We start from the raw sequence: 24,257 nt of genomic DNA on the forward strand, positions 1-24,257 counted from the left end.
TTTTAAGCATTTGTTCTCAATTGGATAGGCTCTGGAAGTTCCTTGTCAACAGAATAAATATGGAGAATTATTTAAAGCACAGGCTCTCATCTTGCCACAAGTACTTTCTTGTAGGTGAGAAAGTAATGTAAATCTCCTGGGTTTTATACTGATGACTGATAGAAATTCTGTCCTTTAGACTTTAAACTATTTATAAAAGTTTTAAAAAATTGTCTTTAAGAAATGTTATATAATTTTTTATTTTATTTCCTTTAGTCCAGGTACAGATGTCACTACAGAGCTGGATAGCTGGATTGATAAGTTTTGCTTGGATGCTGATGTCTTCGTTTTGGTTGCCAACTCTGAATCAACATTAATGAACACGGTAGGATTTAATCATATACAATTAGTGGAAGGAAATGAAATAGTGTCTGTTTTAATTCTGAAAAGTGAGGGAAATCCAAATCTTGGATTAGAAGTAACTTTGAAATCAAGGGTGAACGAAGGGGTTTGTGTCTCCAGGGGACTGAAAGGGCTTATTCTGGTCTTGAGTGTTCCCAGGGTTTGATGGCACTAGCTTCTACTGAATCTTTGTGCGTTGTTGACCTTCACTGTGGTTATTTGCCAGTTTCAGAAGGAATGGGCACCAGCATTGTTAGATACTGACTTAAGTCTCTTGAATCAAGTATAATACCACCACCACCACCACCACCACCACACACACACACACACACACACACACACACACACACACACACACGGATACTGACTTAAGTCTCTTGAATCAAGTATAATACCACCACACACAAACCTGTCTGGTGGGCAAGGATTTTCTATTTTGAGGTTTGTCAACCCTTTCCTAGCTTAACTTGTGTAGATATACTAAACTACTGTCAAACTTAGAAGATTATTTATTCCAAATTTCTAGAGCCAAATTAATCCCAAATAAACTTGCCAGATTTTTAGATAACCTAATACTGTATCTAAAAGTATACTACGATTTTTAAAAGTTATTATTCACCAAAAGCATATAAATGCCCAAACACTATTATAACCTAGGTATAGCCAGCAAGATCTTTATCACAGTGTTATTAGTGTTTGAGTGGCCAGTAGCCTAATCTGTGTCACATAGACCAGGCTGTTGTGACAACACTGACAGTCGTTTATAACCTGATGGTATAAAAAATAGATAAATCTTTAAAATCTGTTAGAACAATTCCATTATTGGGGTGTTGGATAAACAAACTTTGATATGCATCCTGACTTTGATGCCTTTGTTTATACTGTTCTTTGCCCATATTCTTCCCCAATTCCAACTTCATTTCAAAAAGCCCCGTTACCAGTACTTTCAAGCCCATCTTTATCACCTCTTCCTTCTTTATAGAGCTTTTCATAATTTCAACTAGACAGGGTGTCTCCTTCCTTTGAATAGTACCAGCATTTATTTATAATATTTTTGGTACATACCTTTCTCTGTTGCTTATTATGATGTGTTGTAAACGGGTCTTAATCTTAAAAAAGAATTGCTCTAGCTCTTTGAAAATTTGGACTGTCATATCAAGCAATACCTTTTATGTGTTTGTTTAATTGAATTTCAAAAGATTAATGGCAGGATCAGGAAAATCTTCACTTTTCCCTTTCTTATGTTTTAGTTTCCTCATCTTTGAAAAGTTTAATGCTTATAGTGCTTTGGAGTTCTTTATCAATGGCTGTTAATCACTGTTGTCTAAATGGTTCCAAATTTTAGATTAAAAGAAAGTCTAAATTATAAATAAAAATAGTTTTTAAAAGTGAACATACTGTTGGCCATTTGATGTTTTTTAGGAAAAACAGTTTTTTCACAAGGTAAATGAGCGACTTTCCAAGCCTAACATTTTCATTCTGAATAATCGTTGGGACGCCTCTGCATCAGAGCCAGAATATATGGAAGATGTAAGTTTTTTCCCCTTAATACTTGAAATATACTTATGTACATTGTTATGGGAGGGAACTGTATACCTATAGTAGAGCACATCATAAGCAGCTATTGTCTCACTTAAAAGAATATAATTATAGGAAATCTGAAGTCAGTGTTTGAAACAGATGTTATTAAGCTACTTGGAAGGAAAATTGTGTTATAAAAGTACTATGTAATCATTTTAGATCTTGAAACTTTTTTTCTTTTAAATATTTATTGAGTTATAACATAATAGAAAAGTGAACAAATCATATTCCAGCTCAGTTAAATTTTACAAATTTAGCACAGCTTTGCCAGGATCCAGATCAAGAAACAGAACATTCCCAGCATTCCAGTATTCCCTCCCTTTCACCTTCTGTTCTTCCTCCAAAGGATAATTACCTCGGACTTTTAACACCCTAGACTAATTTTTCCAGGTGTTCAAATTTATGTAATAGTCATATCATATCTACTTTTATGTGTTAGGTTTCTTTTGTTCAACATTGTGTGTGATATACAGTCATAATGTTGTGCATAGTTAAGGAGCATTCTCACTGCTGTATAATATTTCATCCTGTGATTAACTACACTTGATTTATTCATTCTGTTAGTGATAGGCATATGGGTAAATTACCTGTATTTAGTTACTGTGGATAATGGTACTGTGCATATTCTTTTATATATATGTCTTTTTGTAACACATAGGTTTATATTTCTTTTGGGTGTATATCAGTGGTTATCAATGTGAGGGGTTGGGCAGTTTTGACCCCCGGGAATATTTGGCTATGTCTGAAGACATTTTTGTCATAACTGGGTAAATGTGCTACTGGCAAACATAGCCCAAGAGTTTTCTAAAGTGCTTATACCAGTTTATGCTCCCACCAGGTAACTGAGGGTTTCAGGTGATTTATATTCCCATCAACACTTGGTATTTTAGTCATGTTGGTGATTTTAGAAACTTCTTTTTAAAAAGAAGTGACCAGTATGGCTCAGTTGGTTGAGTGTTGTCTTGTACACTGAAAGGTTGTAGGTTCAGTTCCCTGTCAGGGCACATACCTAGATTGTGGGTTTGATTCCCAGTCAGGGCATATACAAGAATCAAACAATGAATGCATAAATAAGTAAAACAACAAATTGATATTTGTCTCTTTTCTACTCCCTCCTCCCTCCCTTCTACCCTCCCTTCCCCCCTTCCTCCCTTCTTCTCTCTCTCAAAATCAATAAACATGTACTTGGTGAGGATTAAAAAAATAAAAATAAATAAAAAGAATAGACTATCTGGCATTTGGTCTGTAAATAGTCTTTATTTAATTTGCTTGACACCATTTCTGATTTTAATTAATAGTGGTATATGTTTATCATAAAAGATATATAAAATGCATAAAAAATTAAAATTTACACTATTCCATTACAGTTCACATGTTAGATTATTTGCTTTCATTGTTCTTCCCACACACCAAATTAGAATTTTGCTTAATATGAAGTTTTATATCCTGGTATTAAATTTTTTGTTGTTGTTAATCTTTACCCGAGGATATTTTTTCCATTGGTTATCCGAGAGAGTGGAAGGGCGGGGTAGAGACAGAGAAACATTGATGTGAGAGAGACACATCAATTGGTTGCCTCCTGCACATGGTGATCAAGCCCACAACCAAGGTATGTGCCCTTGACCGAAATCGAATCTTCAACCCTTCATCCCATGGGCTGATGCTCAACCACTGAGCCAAACTGGCCAGGGCATTAACTCTTGTTTTATAATATCACACTTTCAAATTGGGGTCTCATTTAATCATCAGAGAATTAGGAAGTATCATCCAAAGGTGGTTTTTCTCTATTCTTATATAGCTTAAATTTTTTGCCTTTTTTTTTTTTTTTTATTGAGTGGTTTATTTATTTATTTTTTTACTTAAATTTATTGGGTTGACATTGGTCAACATGAACATATAGGTTTCAAGTGTGGGTTTCTATGAGTTTAGTCTTATTAAGTATTAAAATAGAGATTTTTTAAAATCATAGCCATAATGCTAAAGGCTAGTACCAAGCCCTAATTCTAACCCTTAGTCCTAACTTTAATACCCAGTTGCTAATCTTAAACCTAACATTGCACTCTAATTCCTAGCTAATACATTCTCCCCAATTTTGATTACCAGTGTTTTTAAGAAGAGGAATATATTGTATATGTTCTGACTTCAAAATAAAAATAGATTCATTGTAGCAAATTTATTGTACCTCTTATTTCCTGGTTTCAAAGATATTACTAGCATCATTGTGGAAAATAAAAGCATAAGGAAGAAGTAAAAATGCCACTCATTTTTGTAGGTGTTGGCCTGCATGTCACATTAATTTACATAAATATATATATGTATACACTTCATTTTGTTGTTGTATAATCATATATATCTTTAATACAGAATTAGGAATGTCTTCCTATTCCATTAAGTACTAATATTGGTCTACAGCAGTGGTCGGCAAACCATGGCTCGCGAGCCACATGCGGCTCTTTGGCCCCTTGAGTGTGGCTCAGCGTTAGAACCACTTCTTCAAAATAGACTCGCCCAGGCCGAAAACTGACCTCTGCGCATGGGCCACGAAGTTTCAATCACACTGTACGTGCGCGCCTGCACGTGGTATTTTGTGGAAGAGCCACACTCAAGGGGCCAAAGAGCCGCATGTGGCTCGCGAGCCATGGTTTGCCGACCACTGGTCTATAGTATATTTTATAATGACTATGTAGTATTGGATGGTCCATCAGAATTTTAAATTAAACGTTCTATGGAAGAATCATTACTTTAAGAGACAGAAATTTCCTGTCAGCAAGTATCAAACTTTAATTATTACAAGTATAATTAGGATTTGTTAAGTATATGGGAACTATAACTATGATATCACTATAAATGGAGTTTAAGTCTATAGCTATCCATTGCAATTATATTTGTTTAGTTATTAGAATTCTTTTAATACCTTGTTTTGCTCTAGGTACGCAGACAGCACACAGAAAGATGCCTACATTTTTTGGTGGAAGAACTCAAAGTTGTGGATCCTTCAGAAGCAAGGAATCGTATTTTCTTTGTTTCTGCAAAGGAAGTTCTTAGTGCTAGAATGCACAAAGCACAGGGGATGCCAGAAGGTGGTATGTACTCATTATAGACTTACTTTTGAAATACAAGTATCCGTTATAAAAATGGCATGCCAGAAATCCTACCTTACTATATGGTTTTAAAATCTTCACCTAACTGTTATAGGTGGGGCACTTGCTGAAGGATTTCAGGCAAGATTACAGGAGTTTCAGAATTTTGAACGAATCTTTGAGGTAGGAATTTTGTGAATGTATTGGCTAATATAAAACCCTATCATTGAATGGAGAGTGATTATATTTTCACTATTTATCTTTGTTGATAATTTTACTGTTATTTAGTAGAGTTACACAGCAAGTGAAACAAGGAAAGTTTGAAGAATGCAAGTCCCTGCAAAATGGATGATTCGTAAGAATTGAGAATTAAAGATTCTAATTTCTTTTACATTCTTATGTATTTACATTTAAATGAGAAGCTGCTTTCTAATATTTCTTTTGTTGTGAATTGAGGGAAGTTCTTTATATTGAACTTAGTTTCTAATTTGGGTTAAGACTAAACAAATGCAGTTGCTGTTGGAATGGATAATAGAGCAAGGTGAAGATCATCTTTATTTCTTCTGTACCTCTGTATTTATAGAGAGATAGAACATAGTTGATGCCATGTGATGAAAGTGTGTTATATTTCTAAACTGTCTTATCACCTGTTAATTCTCCACATTTTATGCCAAATGCCCTGAACACATGAATGAATACAAAAATAATTAAGATCTGTACTTTAGAAATCTGTTAGGAATCACTGAAGCTCTAAGATAGCTGGCTGATGTGTATGCAACATTGAGGAGGGAGAATACTTCTTTATGTCTTGGTGTAGATGTTTTATTCAGAGACATTAAAACTTATCCTGCATTTGGCTGAATAGTCCTATAGATGTTAAAAGACATCTATACTCTTATTTAGCCCTATTTAATCTAGCTTTGCCTAAATTGCATATTCTCACCCATGAATGATCTGCTGTAATTATTCTTCCTTATAAGCTGTAACTGCCTTAATGGTAAGGACATGAATGTTGAATGTACTAGGCAGAATTAAATATTTGCTCACTCTCCCCTGTTTTTAATTTGGTGAGAGGGAGAAAGATGATTGGGTAGATGAAGAAAAAGTGTTAAAGAAAGAACACCCAATACCAGCTTTCTTGGTAAGATCTCTAATTGTTCAGAGACCCCTGGGATATCAGCACATATTCTCTCAAACTAGGCTATAGGATACATGAAGTCTCAGTTATTGAAAGACCATTGCTGTCTATTTTCTTTCCCTTTGCTTTCATAAAAGATTTAATGCTCTTCTCACTCTTTTATCCAATAGGGAAAATATTGGGGAGAGGATCTATTGTTCTGTTTCCCTTGTCTTTCCTTATTTATTAACTTTTTCCTTCTTTCATCCCTTTCCCTTCCCTGTTTGTCATTGATTTCTCCTACCAAATAATTTACATTTATACCTCTTTTATACTGGTTTCTGGTACAGTTTTGCTCTCCCAAAATAGCTCCTTGAAGAGGTGGAGATGAGAAGAATAACAGATGTACTAGAGAGCATTGGTTCCCAAACATGGCTGATCTTGAGAATAACATGAGGTGCTTTAGAGATCTGCAGATTCCTGACCTATTCCAGGGACTGATCCAGTGGAGCTAGGATGGACCTAGGAATCTGTATGTATTCAAAGCTTTCCAGCTGATTGCAATAATCAGGCAGACTTGGGAACTATTCTTTTTAATATTTGTAGGAGGAAATTGGCACTTTACTTTTTTTTTGTTTGGAAATCTAAAAATTGTATACAGAAAAAACTGCTTATGAACAAGAGCTTTTAAATAAACTTGTGGAAAATGTCAGGATTTAGAATTTGAAACTTTTGTTTAGTTGAAACTATTATAGATCTAAGATGAGAATCAGGGAGAAATTGTTTGAATTTATCTACAGAAATAACAAGATGGGCCAAAAATTTTGTTTGGGTGTCCAAAGCATTTTAAATGGCATTGTTTTTGCTTTTTGTTCTTCTTTTGAAGAAGGAAACCTTATTTAGTGCCAACAGCTCAATGGTAATGCAGCATGGTTGTGAAAACAGCACTGCTGTGGAACAGCTCAGTAGTGCTACAGAGCCGCTGTGAGGCTGCCTAGGGCGGGTCCCTGAGGCCAGAACCCTCTTCTGCTAGGCAGCTCCACAATAGTCTGAACCACCCTGTGCTGGTCTCCTCCGCTGTTCTGCTCCCAGAGATGTCTTTGGTGTTTCAGCTCCAGTTGGGGAAAGTGCGCTCTGCTTTTTGTTCTTTAAGAAAGAATTCAGGGCTATGAATTTCTCTGTGAGTGTAACTTTGGACATATTCCACGGGTTTCAGTATCCAGTTTATTCTTCATTATTTATTTGTAATTAATAGTTTTTGGAATATCCTATTTAATACAGGAGTTAAAATTCAGATTTTTTATTCTTTTTATCCAACTTTTGTTTATTAATTTATTGGTTTCTTTGCATTATGATCACAGACTATGGCCTCTATATACATTTTGTCTTCATTTTTAAAATTTCCCTTCCTTTTGTAGTTTTATGATTTCTGTGAGAAGGAAAACTGCCAAATTCATCATTTTTATCAAAGTCCGATCTTTGTCATGGACTGCTTTGAGATTAATTTGGTTCAAAGGAGCTGAATATTAATGAACAAACATAGAATACCAAGTTAAAGCTTGGAAATTAAATCAAGAAAATAAACATTAATTCTAATATAATATGTTTTCTTTTAAAATATATATATTATTGATTTCAGAGAGGAAAGGAGAGGGAGAGAGAGATAGAAACATCAATGATGAGAGAGAATCATTGATGGATGCCTCCTGCATGCTCCCTACTGGGGATCGAGCCCACAACCTAGGCATGTGCCCTTGACCGGAATCTAACCTAGGACCCTTCAGTCCCCAGGCCAACACTTTATCCACTGAACCAAACCGGCTAGGGCTTTCTTGCTGTTTTCAACCTGTATTTGGACAGTTGTATATTCTAAGCCTTTGAGAAATCTAAATATCTTTGCTCAGTTATTTGGCCATTAACTTTTTTTTTTTTTTAAATATATTTTATTGATTTTTTACAGAGAGGAAGAGAGAGGGATAGAGAGCCAGAAACATCGATCGATGAGAGAGAAACATCGATCAGCTGCCTCTTGCACACCCCCTACTGGGGATGTGCCCGCAACCAAGGTACATGCCTTGACCGGAATCGAACCCGGGACCCTTGAGTCCGCAGGCCGACGCTCTATCCACTGAGCCAAACCTGTTTCGGCGACCATTAACTTTTTAATAATTTTGGTTGTATGGTGGAAAAAAATATATAAAATAACTGTTCTGTAAAATGTCAGTGAATTTATTGTAAAGAACATTCCTGGGATAACTGGTAAAATTTGAAAATGGACTCTGTGTTAGGTTAGTAGTATTGTCCCAGTGATAAATGTTCTGAGTACAATAATTGTTTTCATGGATCTGTAGGAGACACATGTTCATATATTTAGTAGTAAGGCGGTGGCTGCAGTGAACTGTCAAATTATTCAGGAATATGTGTGTCTGTGTGTTTATAGCAGGAAGACACACACACACGTAAGTATATGTATATCTCTATATAGAGGCATAACTATATATCTGTATGAAGAGGCAGAGAAGGAAGCCTAAAAAAATGAAGTCGAATGTTAATAGTTTGTACATTTACTTAAAAGGTATATTATATTGATGTTCATTCTTACACTTTCTTGTCATTTAAAAATATTTCAAGATAATAAGTTGAGAGTGGTAAATAGGACTATATATTATTGAGTGTTTGGGGTCTGTTATCAAGGAGGTCTTGACAAGTTTGTTTTATGTTTTAATTACACATAAATATTAATATTTACTTGTGTAGCTGTGTATGATTACTTACCAGCAGGCTTCTTTATATGTTTTTCAAAAATCAGAAAACTATCTTGAGATATGCTTATTGTTTTGGTTCTAAATCTTTAATAAGTTGTAAAACAGTTTAATGATACCTTGTCAAGATGGAATTTAAGTTGGTTTGATGTAGTAATTTAAACTTTGAAAAATTAGAGTTCCTGATAAATATATTTCTCATGAAATTCAAAATCATATTAGTCTATTACGAGTTCTGCAAAATAATTCAGTAAAATGGAGTATTTCTTTTGCAGGTTGACTCTTGATATTTTTCTGATCAGTGGGAATACCATTGTGCGATACTTTTTATTACAAGAAGGTTTCCTGTGTTTTCCTTTATATTTATTCATCATTGTATATTTTTTAATCAAGAAGTAATTTTTATATTGCCTAATAACTTTTGGAGATCTTTTCTTTCCTGTCTAGTCTAGCTCTAATACTGTGCTGTTAACTACAAATTGAAATCTTCATTGCTGATATCTAGATCTGCTTCATCGAGGAACATAGTTTCTTTTAACCATTTTTCCTTTTAAAAATATTTTAATGCTTTTATTACCGTTTTTGTGGAGGATAATTTGACAATTTATGAGACAGTTATTTAAAGTAAAACATGAGTTTTGGTTGTTAAAAATAAGCAGTTTACACTTTAAATGTTTAATATTGTATAGTTCTTGGTGGTTTTTGCTTTGGCATGTACTGAACAGGAATGCTGGAACTTTCTACCACCAATATCCTCTGGATTAGTGATATGGAGTGATGTATAAGTGAGCTTAACCACCAGCAAAAGTGAGGCTATGCAGTGGAAGAGAGTAACATCTCTGAGTTAAAGCTGTATGAACTGTTAGCTAAATTAATTACCCTTGTGGGCTTACAGCTAAAGAAATGATTTTTGTTTTGTGTTCTATACCTCAAACAAATACTGAAGAGGGCAACTAACGTGGCAAAAGAGATTTTATGTCTTTTCTACCTTAATGAAATAAGCAGAAACATTTTAGAGACCTGAAGGCTAAGCATAGGTTATAAATAGTACATTAAATGAATATGTAACATACTGATTTCAAGTTAATATCCAGGGTGAGGCAAAAGTAGGTGTACAGTTGTTTGTATGGAAAATCCTATCTAATAAAGATGGAATATGCTAATTGACCATCACACCCTCACAAAGATGGCAGCGCCCACAGCCAATAAGGAGGGAATATGCTAATTGACTTCCATGCCCTCAAAGATGGCAGTGCCCACAGCCATAAGATGGCAGTGTTCAGTCCCCTCAGCCCTGCCAGGGTGGCAGGCACACAACATGGCTGGCAGGTCCAGCCATGCTGCGCGCCTGCCTCGAGGGACCCCCCAGTCTCCTCAGCCCTCCATCTGCCCAGGGCTGGCCCGAGGCACAGGCAAGCCTCGGATGGCAGCTGCCCAGCTGCCTAGGGCTGGCCCAAGGCACAGGCAAGCTGACGATGGTGGCTGCCCAGCCACCCAGGGCCGCCTAAGGCTCAGGTTACCAGGGCTGGCCGAGGCTTGTGCTGCTGGCAGCAGCAGCAGAGGTGTGATGCGGGCATTGCCTTCCCCTGATCACCAGGTCTACTCCCGCCCCTGAGGGCTCCCGGACTGTGAGAGGGGGCAGGTTGGGCTGAGGCGCCCCCTCCAGTGCATGAATTTTCATGCACTAGGCCTCTAGTCCTACCTAATAATAGAGTAATATGCAAATTGACCATACCTTCGCTACACCCACCAGCCACGCCCACCAGGAAACCGTTGCAAGGGCGCTGGGTGCGGCCGAGCCCAAGGCCGGAAAGCCTCGGGCAGAGGCTTTCCCGGCCTTGGGCACCAGCGGGGAGCCTGCACGGATCGCAGAAAACCACTGGGGGTCGGCTCCTGAGATCATACCAGAGCCCAACACCACCCGGGGCCAAGCCCCAACCCTGAAAGAAGGCAGAAGGTGGTGGCCACAGCCAAGGCCTGGGTCCCTCGTGCCGGCAGAAAACTTGTGCAGGCAGCCAGGTGAATGAAGGTCTATTGCACGAATCCCGTGCAAACGGGCTGCTAGTAATATAATAATTAACAAATAATAATACAAGAATAAACTCTGTGTTTTGTGTACTCAAAACTATATACCTACTTTTGCCCCAGCCTGTATATAGAACTCTAGAGTTTTAGGTGGTTACCCTTTAAATCCTGAAAGCTTTTTTTTAAAATTGATATTTAGAGATTGGCTGCCTCCTGCACACCCCATTCTGGGGATCGAGCCCACAACTCGGGCATGTGCCCTAACCAGGAATTAAACTAGCAACCTTTTGGTGCATGGGACAACACCCAACCAACTGAGCCACACCAGCCAGGGCTAAATCCTGAAAGCTATTTATTTTAACGAAGGATAGTAATAACTTTAGGAAGTAATGACCACAATTTTGTACTAGTTATACATATACAAAGAGGTTCAAAAAGATGAATTCAAAGAAATATTGGAGTTGGGGTATATGCCTAATTTTTAAAAATTCATCATAGAAAATAAACATGGCCTCCTCCAAAACATCTATTGTGGTTATTAATGTTGTGACCCAGATGATGTCTTTTTTTTTTTTTTTAATACTTACCTAAGGATATATTGATTGATCTTAGAGAGGAAGGGAAAGAGAGAGAGAAACATCAGTTGGTTGTCTCCTGTACATGCCCTGACTGGGGATCAAACTCACAACCTAATTATGTGCCCTGTCCTGGAATCGAACCCACCATCTTTTGGTGTATCGGACAATGCTCCAACCGAGCCATCCGGTCAGGGCAGATGGACATCTCTTGATTGTTCAAAGTCCAGATAGTATTCTTCTGTAAATACTTGAAGTTGTTTTCAAGTGTTATGTTCTGTGAAATAAATCTGAAAGGCTGATTTTAATTTAATGATTTTGCAAGCATTCGATGATGAATCACTATAAATATTTTAAATAATAAGTAGTATGCACATATATTAAAATTGAAACTAAAACTTCACAAAATTAACATCCATTACTATATGTTATACATTCTGATATATTTTCTCCTATTTAAATAAACACTAGTAATGAAACTCTGATTTGTACAACTATTAACAGGTTGTGAGTTGTATTTAGCTTGAAGGTAAAACAAATGAGATAGGGCAGTGGTCGGCAAACTGTGGCTCGCAAGCCGCGGTTTGCCGCCCTGTTGACTAATGAGTTTGCCGACCACTGAGATAGGGCATCATTGAGACCTATATGCACACACTGTAGACCAATGACAATAGGAAGATTAAAATATTACTTAGATTATTGTTAAAGAGTATTTTTCAAATTGTGCAAGTTTTCATCTGCAGAAGTCCTTTATAATGACCTTATGTGAATCATACCATTCAACTAAATTTTTTTAATGCAGTAGAATTCTAATTTATAACTCAATAACTTTATTAGGACATCTTTTGCAAGTATGAGAAAAATCTAGAAGTAGATTAAAGGCAATACAAATAAAATTAGTAATTATAAAATAAAATCTTTTTTTAACACTGAAAATTTTTATTTTGACCCTGTTATTTATTTATTTTGAAAAATTATATAGTAAAAACCATTGCACATTACTGTGTAAAGTTAACACAAAGATTTGAACTTGCTGTTTGAAAACACTTTTTACTTTTGCATCTTTGTAATTTTTTTTAACCTTTGTAATTTTAAGTTGTGTTTATCATGTATTTATTTTCTATCCTAATTTCTGTTTTGATTAAAGTTATAAACAGCAAGTTTTTGTGTTTCAATTCCTAAAAATGTTGGGATGGAATTACAGTAATGTGTTATGGCTTGGGCCCCTCGCAGGAGTGTATCTCGCAGTCAGCAGTGAAAACAAAGTTTGAACAGCACACTATCAGAGCTAAACAGATATTAGATACTGTGCAAGACATAATGGATTCAATAAACGTGGCAGCAGCAGAGAAAAGGTATGAATGCATTTATTGCAAAATAAACGTGTGTTTTTGTATCAAGATGAATTCCTTAAACTAGGATTTGAAATTGTTACATTATAAATTTCCTACTAAAATCAACCTTGTGAGTTTAGCTAGTGTCTACTTGCATGTTTTTAAATGAATATTAAATGTAAATATTCTGTTTATTTGTTGTACACATCATTTGCATTCCCTGGATCTCAGCATTGTGTAGGGCTTGTGGTTTTAAAATGTTTAGTGGCTTTAAAATATCTGTAAAGCAATGGAAGAAGCATTTCTTCAAGCTAAGTTTCTTAAAAAAGTGCAAAGCAGGTGACCCTCTTTTTATATTCAACCCATGATCCATCTTTCATATATTCATACATTGATTCCTTGAAATCACTTTTTTGTGCCAGTGGTTGTTTTTTATCAGCTGGCAAACAAACAAGGTAATATTATCTGCCAGCCAGAAAGTCAGTTTGGTAAGCACTACTCTCTATGTCACACTGTACTGCACGATTTTATTCCATTTATTACTTTATAAAAATGAAAATGAATGCATGAAAATGGCAGAAATAAAAGAAAAAGGTAGTTGTCACAACCTTGATACACTTGAAACAATGATCAGGATGTTATTAGATGTGACAAATATAATGATGATAAGTCTCAATTGAACCTTTAGTGAGTTTAAGCCAATCAAAAGAAAGATATAAAGCATTAAAGATGACATATAATTGGGAATTTTAAATGTATTTGATGTTGCTAGAAACAACTCTCATGTCTAAATCTATTGCGTAATTTTGACACGTTTGCAGGAATGTATTATCTAAAAAATTAGAGAATTTCCAAAATATAAAACAAAAGGGTGAGACCCCAGTATCTGATCTCAGGCTCTGTGCACTTTTCGGTATAATGAGATTGTATTGCCATTTATGTCCCTTTCAGCTCAGTAGCTTTATTGTATTTGCCAAAGTAGTCAATCAGCTGGATTGACCTTACTAATTTTTTAAAAATATAGGACATTGAACTAAACATGGCACAAAAAATATGTGATTTGAGGATGGTTTGTATAATCATAATGTCTTAGAAACTTGTTAAAGATGATCTTAAAAGGATCTCGGGTCTTTTTTTCTCTACATCATCTACAGGTTGACAAATTTTCTATAAAGGCCAGAGAGAAAATATTCTAGGCTTTCTAGGCCATACCATCTCTTGCAACTACTCAATTCTGCAGTTGTAGAGCAAAAGCAGGCATTTAGGTAATAGGTACAGACAGTCCTCGGGTTACTTCAGACTCGAAGTACGTCGTTTCATGGTTATGTTGCCATTTATTAAAAAAAAAAAAAAGTTCTGTCATTTCGACGTATGTACATATGTGCTTTATGTTTTTATTATTTATTTACCACAAGTAAAGGTCAGGAATTGTTATCTTTTAAATTTTTTTTACTGTTTCGCTTCATTACTCCTGTGTATGTGCTCCATGTGAGTGACGTAGGTGCTTATGTAGGTTCCGACTTATAGCGAAAATCGCGTTACCTCATACTGTAGGAATGGATCTCCGACGTAACCCGAGGACCTACTGTACATGAATGAGCATAACTATATTCCAAGAAAACTTTAACAGAAACTAGCAGCTGCTGGATTTGGCTTACAGGATGCCATTAGATGGCCTTATTTGTTATATAAAGTCAGTATTAAGTTCTGTTCATGTATATGAAATGTTTGGAGATGTAGAATTCTTACTAATCCTTTGGTGGGACTCAGGTGACACATAGGCAGAGAAACAAAGTAATTTATATCCAATCATCTATAAAATATTTTATAAGTGAAATATAGTTTGAATCCTTTTCAATGTTGGAATATGAGATTTTTTTTCTTTTATCATGCTAACAGATGATTCATTACATAACTGAGTGCCCTTGCTTAATTGCTTTGAGACTTTAATATTCCCTGATTATTAATTACTCTTCATACCATAATAGGGTTTATTCGATGGAAGAGAGGGAAGACCACATTGATAGACTGGACTTTATCCGAAATCAGATGAACCTGTTGACACTGGATGTTAAGAAGAAAATCAGGGAGGTCACAGAGGAGGTGGCAAACAAGGTGGGTAACAGTAATTTTATGACTAAACTGGGAATGGAAATATTTTTGATAATGCTAAAAATGTTATCCCTGTTGCCTTAAAGGAATATTTTGTGTGTGTGTTTTTTTTTTTTTTTCAGTTTGGTTTTTTGAATGGTTGATGATCTTGTTTAATTTTTTTACTCTGATTTTTTCCCCCCATATTTTCAGGTTTCATGTGCAATGACAGATGAAATTTGTCGACTTTCTGTTTTGGTTGATGAATTTTGTTCTGAGTTTCATCCTACTCCAAGTGTATTGAAAGTATATAAAAGTGTAAGTTAAATTGTAGTTAAAGCTATACATATAGTTCCCTCACTATATTCTATACTCTTATGTAGTGGTTTGTCTATATTGGTGTCTTTATGGCAGTCAATACTCAATTAACTTGTTAACATCTCCTGTGAACTCTTGTAATAAATGTAAACTACCTTGTATATAAAGTATACAGAAAAGTTATCCTCTTAGAACAGGCGTCCTCAAACTACGGCCCGTGGGCCACATGTGGGTGTTTTTGCCGTTTTGTTTTTTTACTTCAAAATAAGATATGTGCAGTGTGCATAGGAATTTGTTCTTTTTTTTTTTTTAAACTATAGTCTGGCCCTCCAATGGTCTGAGGGACAGTGAACTGGCCCCCTGTTTAAAAAGTTTGAGGACCCCTGTCTTAGAATAAGATCATTTTAGTGCTTAAAGAAAAAATAATGTGAACATTAACTGTTTTTAACAGGAGTTAAATAAGCACATAGAAGATGGGATGGGAAGAAATTTGGCTGATCGGTGCACCAGTGAAGTCAACGCTTCAATGCTTCAATCCCAGCAAGAAATTATTGGTAATACTTATGTCTACAAGTTCTTTATTTTGTTGGTAAAGGATTTATTTTCCTTTAGATATTTTACAAAATGTAAAACATTATTTACTGTTGTTTTTTAAAATAAATGTCCTACTTTTGTTCTTCCTAGAAAATTTGAAACCGTTACTTCCTTCTGATGTACAGAATAAACTACATACACTGGTTCCTTGCAAGAAATTTGATCTCAGCTATGACCTAAATTGCCACATGTTATGTTCAGACTTTCAAGAGGATATTGTATTTCGTTTTTCCTTGGGCTGGTCTTCCCTTGTCCATCGTTTCTTGGGTCCTACGAATGCACAGAGGGTGCTTCTAGGATTATCCGAGCCTGTCTTTCAGGTACAGATTTTTTTGGTTTGTTTTTGTTGTTTGGAGAAGTATTTTTATCAGGTGTTTATTGCTGTACTGCTACACAGGTATATGGCTTTGATTCTACCAGTTGAGATTCTCCTTTTATTTTGTGTTTTGTTTTTGTGGAGTTTTTTATTTTAGTTAATCCTCACCTGAGGATATTTCTTCCATTGATTTTTAGAGAGAGTGGAAAGGAGTTAGGGAAGGATGGGGGGAGAAAGAGAGAGATCGATTGGTTGCCTCCCATACTTGCCCCAACCCAGACCAGGGATCAAACCTGCAACCAGATACTTGTCCTTGACTGGGAATCAAACCCTCGACCCTTCAGTGAGCAGGCCGATGCTCTAATCCCACTGGCCAGGGACTCTTGTTCTTTCTATATGTAGACATCTGTTTTTACTTCTCTTGAGTATATACCTAGTAGTGAAATTGTTATACCGAAGGCAAATATGTTTAACTTTGTGAAGAACTGCCAAAATGTTTTCCAAAGTGGCTGCATTTTACATTCCCATCAACAACATGTTAAGGTTCTTTTTCTCAACATTCTCATCCAGACTTGTTATTATCTGTCTTTTTTATTCCTAGAGTATGTGAAGTGGTATCTCATTGTAGTTTTGATTATATTGATTTTGAACATTTTTTCATGTGCTTTTAGCCATTCATGTATCTTGCTTTATAAAATGTCTATTCAAATCACTTGCCAAATTTTTAATTAGGTTATTGGCTTCTAATTGACTTGTAGGAGTTCTTTATTCTAGATACAGGTCCTTTATCAGATATAGTTTCTAAATATGCTCTTCTAATCTGTGGCTTATCTTTGAACTTTCTTATAATGTATTTTCATTTATTTTCTTAATCCTCACCTGAGGTATATTTATTTTAGAGAGAGAAAGGTGGTGAGGGTGGGGAGAGAGAGAACATCAATGTGATTGGTTGTATCCTATAAGCACCCAGACCAGGGATCAAACCCTCAATCTTTTGGTGTATAGGACAATGCTCCAACCAGCTGAGCCACTTGGCCAGAGCTCTTGTGATTATTTTTATTAATTTTTTATTTTTTGTTAATCCTCACCGAGGATATTTTTCCATTGATTTTTAGAGACAGTGGGGGCGGGGAAACAGAGAGATAGAAGCATTGATGTGAGAGAGAGAGACATCAATTGGCTGCCTCCTATATATACCCCAACTGGAATCAAACCCTGCAACAGAGTTTTGTGCCTTGACCGGAATTGAACCGGAACCCTTCAGTCCGCAGGCCAACACTCTACCTACTGTGGCAAACTGACCAGGGTTTAATTCGAAGGCCTACTGTTACAGATAAACTCATTGTATATTATGAAAATTCATTATTCTTTACAATATCTAAGTCATAGAAAATTATGTCATCGAAATAAGTTTCAGATCACTTATTTTCTACGTGTATTTATGGTAAACTCATTAACTAAAGTTGTTCTTTTCATTGATTTACTACTATAATTTTAAAAGAAATACAGTATAATATAGTAAACTTTATTCCATTTAGAGTTGTTTAATTTTAATCCTTTTACCCAACGTTATTAGCTCCCCAGGTCTTTAGCTTCTACTCCCACCAATCCAGCAACGCCAGATAATGCATCACAGGAAGAAATCATGGTTACCTTAATAACAACATTAGCTTCTCTTACATCCAGAACGTCTATGGGCATCATTGTTGTCGGAGGAGTGGTAAGAAACAATACTTTTTATTATAATGAAAATTGAAATTTTACAAAGCTTTCTGCTATATCGCAAAGAGAGAGGTATATTTACTTCTGTTTTCAGGATCTATAAAGTGACATCAAAAGGTGTAGGTTAAAGTTAGTGAATTAAGAAGAGTTTCATAAGCCTCATCTTACATTTTTAAATTGAAATAAATTGACACTAACATTGTGTTAGTGTTAGGTGTATAGCATAATGATTTGACAAATACATGTATAGTGAAATTATTACCACAATATACATTTTTTTTAAATGCATCTTTAGGAAAGAAATACCACCAATTAGTTGGTCCTTGAACAATGCTTTCCAACTATTTTTCCATCACAGCACACAAAGAAATGGTATTTGTATATGGAGTAACAAGAATGATCCAGGTCCCATATCTAATCTTATCTAAATACCAAAGGGATCTGCCTTAAAGTAGCAACGATTACTTCTTAGTAGTAGTTCTTACATGTTAAAAAAAAATTTCATATCATTAACAGGATCAATTTACAAGTTTTGGTTTTTGAAACCTAACCTAAAAGAAATAACCTCCTTTTTCAAGATGTATTAAATCATCTCACCAAATGTCTAGCAGGTTATCAAACTTCTTGCCTGATATTTATGTGCTACTCCTTTTTCAGCTTGTTTGATTTCTGATAACTTTAGATTCTCTTAGAGAATGAATATAAATTTCTTAAACATGGATCTGACTCATAAGACCTATAGTACAATCTCCTTTGAGTACAATCTCCCCAGCAGTGTTTTTCTTTGTCAAAGTAAGCTGTAAATTTATCTTACAGATTTGGAAAACGGTAGGCTGGAAACTCATATCTGTTTCATTAAGTATGTATGGAGCTTTATATCTTTATGAAAGGCTGGCCTGGACCACCCGAGCCAAGGAGAGAGCTTTTAAGCAGCAGTTTGTGAACTATGCAACTGAGAAACTGCAGATGATTGTTAGCTTCACAAGTGCAAACTGCAGCCATCAAGTACAACAGTAAGTTGAGAAATTCATCTCTATGAGAAAAAAGAAAAATTCATCTTCAGCTTTAAAAAAGGGCAGGTATATTGAAGTATGCCATGCATGCAGAAATAAGAATATAGTGCAAAGATTACAATGTGAACCCATTTGTTGTTAACATAAATACGTGGGTCCATTGAGTGTCTTTTTTTATGTATCATAAATATTTCATTGATTTAGTAAAAATATGTAGAATTCCAGTTAAGTCAGTGCATAATAATCTGTATTTGGATACTACTGAGAGATGAATTAAAAAGTTCATGATTACAACTTAATAGAAGACATAATGTACATCATTATAATAAAAGTGATAAGTAATATGAGAGTTTTTTAATGTGAGGCACTAGAATCTGAAATCATGAAGGTTAGTGGATCAATATAGATTTCCTAGAGGAGGGGTAGAATGTGCAGAATTGGAAGATATAGGCAGGGGAAACAGCCCAAACCAAAGGCAAGAGGGTAGAGGAAAAGGAATGTGTTCAGAAACAGGAGAGTTTCAGTGAGAAATGTATATATGGGGATGGGGAGTACATTCAAGAATGAACCTAACAGTAGGACAGGAGCCTGGGTAATTAGGAATCCTGGAAGTGATATCATTAATATTTAGCCCTAGGATAGGACAAATAGCTTTGCAGTGGTGTGATGTGTATAGAATGGTTTAGATTAAGGAGACAAGAATTTGCAGGGAGATTGTACTGTTTCAGACACAAGATGAAAGCCTGTACTAATAGAGCTATAGAGAATGGAGATAATGAGGGCATGGATTTGAGACCACTGAATTAGTTCATTCATTTACCAAATAGTTATTGAACTCCTATTTTATATAATAGGTTTTTTTAATTTGTTCTTTGTTTTTGTTTTTTTATTCCTCACCTGAGGATATTTTTTCCCTTTGATTTTTAGACAGAGTGGCAGGGAGGAGGAGAGACACAGAGAGAAACATCGATGTGAGAGAGACACATCCATTGGTTGCTTCCCGAACGCACCCCGACCTAGGCCGGGGATCTAGCCTGCAACCAAGTTTTATACCCTTGACAGGAATCAAGCCCATGACCTTCAGTCTGCAACCACTGAGCAAAACCAACCAGGGCATATATAATAGTTTTAATTTTATATTAAGGAAGATCTTTCTTCTATTGAATATAGCTGGACCTCCCAACAGAAATCAGCTGAGGTTCACATAAAAACAAAGTTAATAAAGCTTTCCATTCAACTGATGGTCAAACATTTATTGTCTACCATGTGACAATAACTGCTAGATGTTATAGGAAATAAAAAGTTAAAGATAACCTGATCCTTTCCCTAGAGGATATCACACTCTAATGGAGATAACCTTAACTAATTACTCAGTCAAAGTAATACTAGCTGTATATTGATTTAATAAAACATTAAAATAATGAAAGATGCTTCATTTGTTCAATATTGGTAATTAAAGACCATGGAATGGGAAAGATGTGCAGGAGAATAATTGGCAGAGAAAAATGAGTAAGACAGTTAATGATATTACAGAAATATATACCTGCTAGGCATGTTCCCAGTTACAAAATATAACATATGAACTAGCACACAAAAGAAGTAATGCCCTTTGATTCTAGAAACATGGTTAAATGTTATGATTTAAAGTATTTTTTTTTGTATAAGTTAATAGGATTAATGAAATTTTCTGTTCTGAGTAATTATTTTTATGGCAGGAGGTGAGTAAGATTTACTGTGCTTCTGAAGAAATATACCCATCTTTTGCCTTTTTATAGCTTGTTCATGTTTACAACCATATGGCAGTGGAAATAGTGCCTATTGAACATTGATCTTGAAGCCAGATGGAATTAGGCCCACAGTCATATTAAACTTACAAGTTCCATGCCTCCCTCATCCCATTCTTAGCACTTTGTTCTTTAAAACCTTATGTTTTTAAGAGTATTTTAAACTTGTGATCTTTTATATAATCTTTTGAAAGCCCATGCATTTTAAGACATTTGTGATAGCTGATAAAATTGTTTTTTATTTTAAGGGAAATGGCAACCACTTTTGCTCGCCTTTGCCAACAAGTTGATATTACACAAAAACACCTGGAAGAAGAAATTGCTAGATTTTCCAAAGAGATAGATCAATTGGAGGAAATACAAAACAATTCAAAGCTTTTAAGGTACTTAAAGCATTTTTTTCTCCATAATATGAACATTTATTGGTCTCATTACCAAAATATAATTATGTAAATTACTAGTGATTATATTAAAACTTGAGCTTTCTGGTGGCTTAAATTATAATATTCCATATTTAATTCCATAGTTTTGAAATTTCAGTGAATGCTAATTTCAACAAGAAGAAACATCTGATGTAAATGGATGCTTTTAGATGTCAACTTTGAACTCTGTTAAACTATATTAGTCCCTTTTGAGAGCACAAGTTCTGTAATTAAAAGTATCACTTTTTAGTCTATAACTTCCATTTTCACTGGGGAATATTAAATTTAAGGCTATAAAAATAAAGAAACAAGTAGTATAATGTGGAATTCTGGTTTAATATGGTTTATCATGGATTCTCCGGGGGTCTAATTCTGTTTTAGGGGACAAGTTTCACCATGTCGTCTCTACCTCTTGGCAATTAACAACTTTCCACTTCATTACCCATTTGCTGGTTTACGTATGACTCTGAGGGAATCATTAAGCATCATTTAGTCCCTGCTGCTACTTACCAGGGTACCTACTACATAAAATTGCCCATAGAAGAGCAGTCTGAAATGTCTGCAAATTTCCCCTTAGGCCCCAGCCCCCTTTCTCACAACCAGACACACCCAAGTGCTCCATTGCTCCTATTTCAAGTTAGATCTTCCCAAAGACAACCTTTCAAAGTTGGTAAAACTATATGCAGTACAAGTGTTTTTGTTTTTTAACTTAGGGAGGTTTTTAAATAGTGTTTCATCTTGTCATAGCAAAACATAATGACAAAACAGATAATTGGCACTTCTGTACTTTTCTGATTTTGGCTGGACTGACTTGAATAAGTATGAATATTTTTGATCTCCTAATTCATCCTTTTTCTAAGAGGAAAATAAAAAATATATATATCACTAGAGGCCCGCAGCACAAAATTCATGCGAGAGTAGGCCTTCCCTCGGCTGCCAGTACCAGCTTCCCTCTGGCACCCAGGACCTGGGCTTCCCTCGCAGCCCCGGCTTCTTCGGAAGGACATCCAGTCTAATTAGCATATTACGCTTTTATTATTATAGATAATTGGAATCTCCATTGTTACTGGATCAGGCTCAGCCATTGAGATAGAACTTAACTTATCTAGTATTTCAGGAGAGTGGTTCAAAGAAATATACAGTAGAATTCATATGTACATTTAACTTATATGACCTCAAGCATATGCACTCAACAAAACAAGACCAAGATAAAAAGAAAGGGAGAAGCTCATCCAAGTCTATGTGTGTGCGCTGGCACAGTATGAGAATGGGAGACCAAATCTGTGTTCCTTGGTCAATTTTAGGTCCAGTTTTCCTCCTTGTATGGACAGTTGGCAATCAAATACAATTCTAGTATTTAAAAAAAAATTTTTTTTGGTATACCATGGTCCATATATAAAACCACTTATTCTGTACTTGATGTTTAAAGAGAATTCAAGGACAGTTATAACTATACATGACTTAGGCTTTGACTCCCATGAAAGACAATAGGACTCTCGTTTCCTGTGCTTTTTAGTAATTCTTTTAAGTCCTGAGCATTGAACTCTGTTTACTGGAGAGCTGTAGTAGCACATATACGTACTCTTAAAAGGGTATTTATAGTGTAGTCTGAGTTCAGATGAATGTAGCAGCAGTTGGCTAGTGTTGTGTGTGGTTTTTTTTGTGTGTGTTTTTCTTTTGTTTTTTTTTTTTTGTTTTTTTACTTTTTGAGATTGGATGGAATGCATTTTTAAATTGACCTTAATGATTTTGGTGTTTTGTTCATTTTTTTAAATTAGAAATAAAGCTGTTCGACTTAAAAATGAGCTGGAGAATTTTACTAAGCAGTTTCTACATTCAAGCAATGAAGAAGAATCTTAACAATAGAAATCGCTTTGGTGATCATCATAGGAGAAAATGCAGCCTGGATGATTTGGGACAGTTATTTTTATGATACGATTTTAAATATGAATTGTACTCACTATACCTAAATAGCAAATTCTTGTGTAGATTCTGGTAATGATCTATCTCAGGGTGCTTGCATTTCTGAAGAGTGTTATTGTATCTCTTAATTTAATTCTGGGTAAAGAACAGGCTAAGTTGTTTGATGTGTTGAAGTGATGAATTAGTTAAGAACAGCAGAACCAATTATGTGACCCCTGAGGGGTGGGGCCTTACTCTTAATTAGGGCTCTCTTTGTTTTTGCTTCTGAAACACTCTGCTTCCTGGCATCCAGGAGTTAGAGAATGCTCTTTCTCAAAACTAATTTTTGATGTCACTTTAATGGGAATAGTCACTGTTTTGTTTTATACCTGCATTGTTTTAACCACCAAAAAGGAGTGTGTAATGTTCTTGAGTGTATTATCTTGCGAGTTACAGTCGTTTCTGCCTTTCTGGCAGGTATGTAAACCACTAATAAATAAGCTGCTGTTTACTCCTTATATTCCCATTAAAGCTAATGTAAAGCAGTATAAAGGTTTGTTATTCTAAAAGTATCTGGGTCGAAATAGCCTCCTGATGTTTCTAGAGAAACATTTTCAGCTTCAGCTATGAGTACAGTAAGGGAAGCTAAGTTTTAGAAGTTTGAAGTGATAAAAATAGCCAGAGATGGGAGGTTTGAATTTTGAGTGGTTATAGTCATGTACAAATTCTGTTCTTCAGAAGGTATTTGTTGAGGATACTGATGAATTGTCCCCCTGGGGTGGTTTTCCTTTTATTTAATTGTATGAATTTGCCAGGGCATGGTTAAAAATTATCACTGTATTTTTTTAGTTTAATGAAATGTTTATGGTTTCAAGTATTGTGTGTGTTTGTGGTGAAAACTAATTGAAACTTACATGGAAACATTTAAAAAATGACATTCTAGGGCTTTGTTATGCAAAAGGGATCCTTGAGGACCACCAGATCAGCATCAGTCCCCTAGGTGCTTGTGAGAAAGCAAGGAGGACACAGTGCTTCTTTTCCATGGGAGGGATAATGTTCCAGGCTCCTTTCTTCTCTTAATACTCAGTGCTTCCTCTTCTGTGCCTTTAAGGCTCCTGGATGCCATTCTGTCTTTTCACAGCTGGTGGTGCAACAACACTATTTTTCAGGATATTTTAAGGAGAATATTATTTAGGCCATAAGCCTTTCAAAAATATATTTTTATGCCAATCAGATACTA

The 24,257-nt window shown here is 35.5% G+C and overlaps 1 protein-coding gene across 1 annotated transcript in view; it reads left to right on the top strand.

The window, feature by feature from the left end:
• The window catches only part of MFN1 (mitofusin 1), a 34,390-nt gene extending 10,496 nt beyond the window's left edge, over positions 1–23,894 (top strand). Inside the window, exons 6-18 of the mRNA XM_008142322.3 lie at positions 256–364; positions 1,804–1,911; positions 4,892–5,045; positions 5,158–5,225; positions 12,755–12,876; positions 14,844–14,970; positions 15,160–15,264; positions 15,716–15,818; positions 15,949–16,178; positions 17,751–17,894; positions 18,713–18,909; positions 20,942–21,076; positions 22,894–23,894. Coding sequence (XP_008140544.2) covers positions 256–364; positions 1,804–1,911; positions 4,892–5,045; positions 5,158–5,225; positions 12,755–12,876; positions 14,844–14,970; positions 15,160–15,264; positions 15,716–15,818; positions 15,949–16,178; positions 17,751–17,894; positions 18,713–18,909; positions 20,942–21,076; positions 22,894–22,975 — 1,684 coding nt within the window. The 3' untranslated portion in view covers positions 22,976–23,894. The remainder of the gene's footprint in view (positions 1–255; positions 365–1,803; positions 1,912–4,891; positions 5,046–5,157; positions 5,226–12,754; positions 12,877–14,843; positions 14,971–15,159; positions 15,265–15,715; positions 15,819–15,948; positions 16,179–17,750; positions 17,895–18,712; positions 18,910–20,941; positions 21,077–22,893) is intronic.
• Positions 23,895–24,257: the final 363 nt, after the last annotated feature.

Source organism: Eptesicus fuscus, chromosome 3 (assembly GCF_027574615.1).
Source record: "Eptesicus fuscus isolate TK198812 chromosome 3, DD_ASM_mEF_20220401, whole genome shotgun sequence".
NCBI lineage: Eukaryota > Metazoa > Chordata > Mammalia > Chiroptera > Vespertilionidae > Eptesicus > Eptesicus fuscus.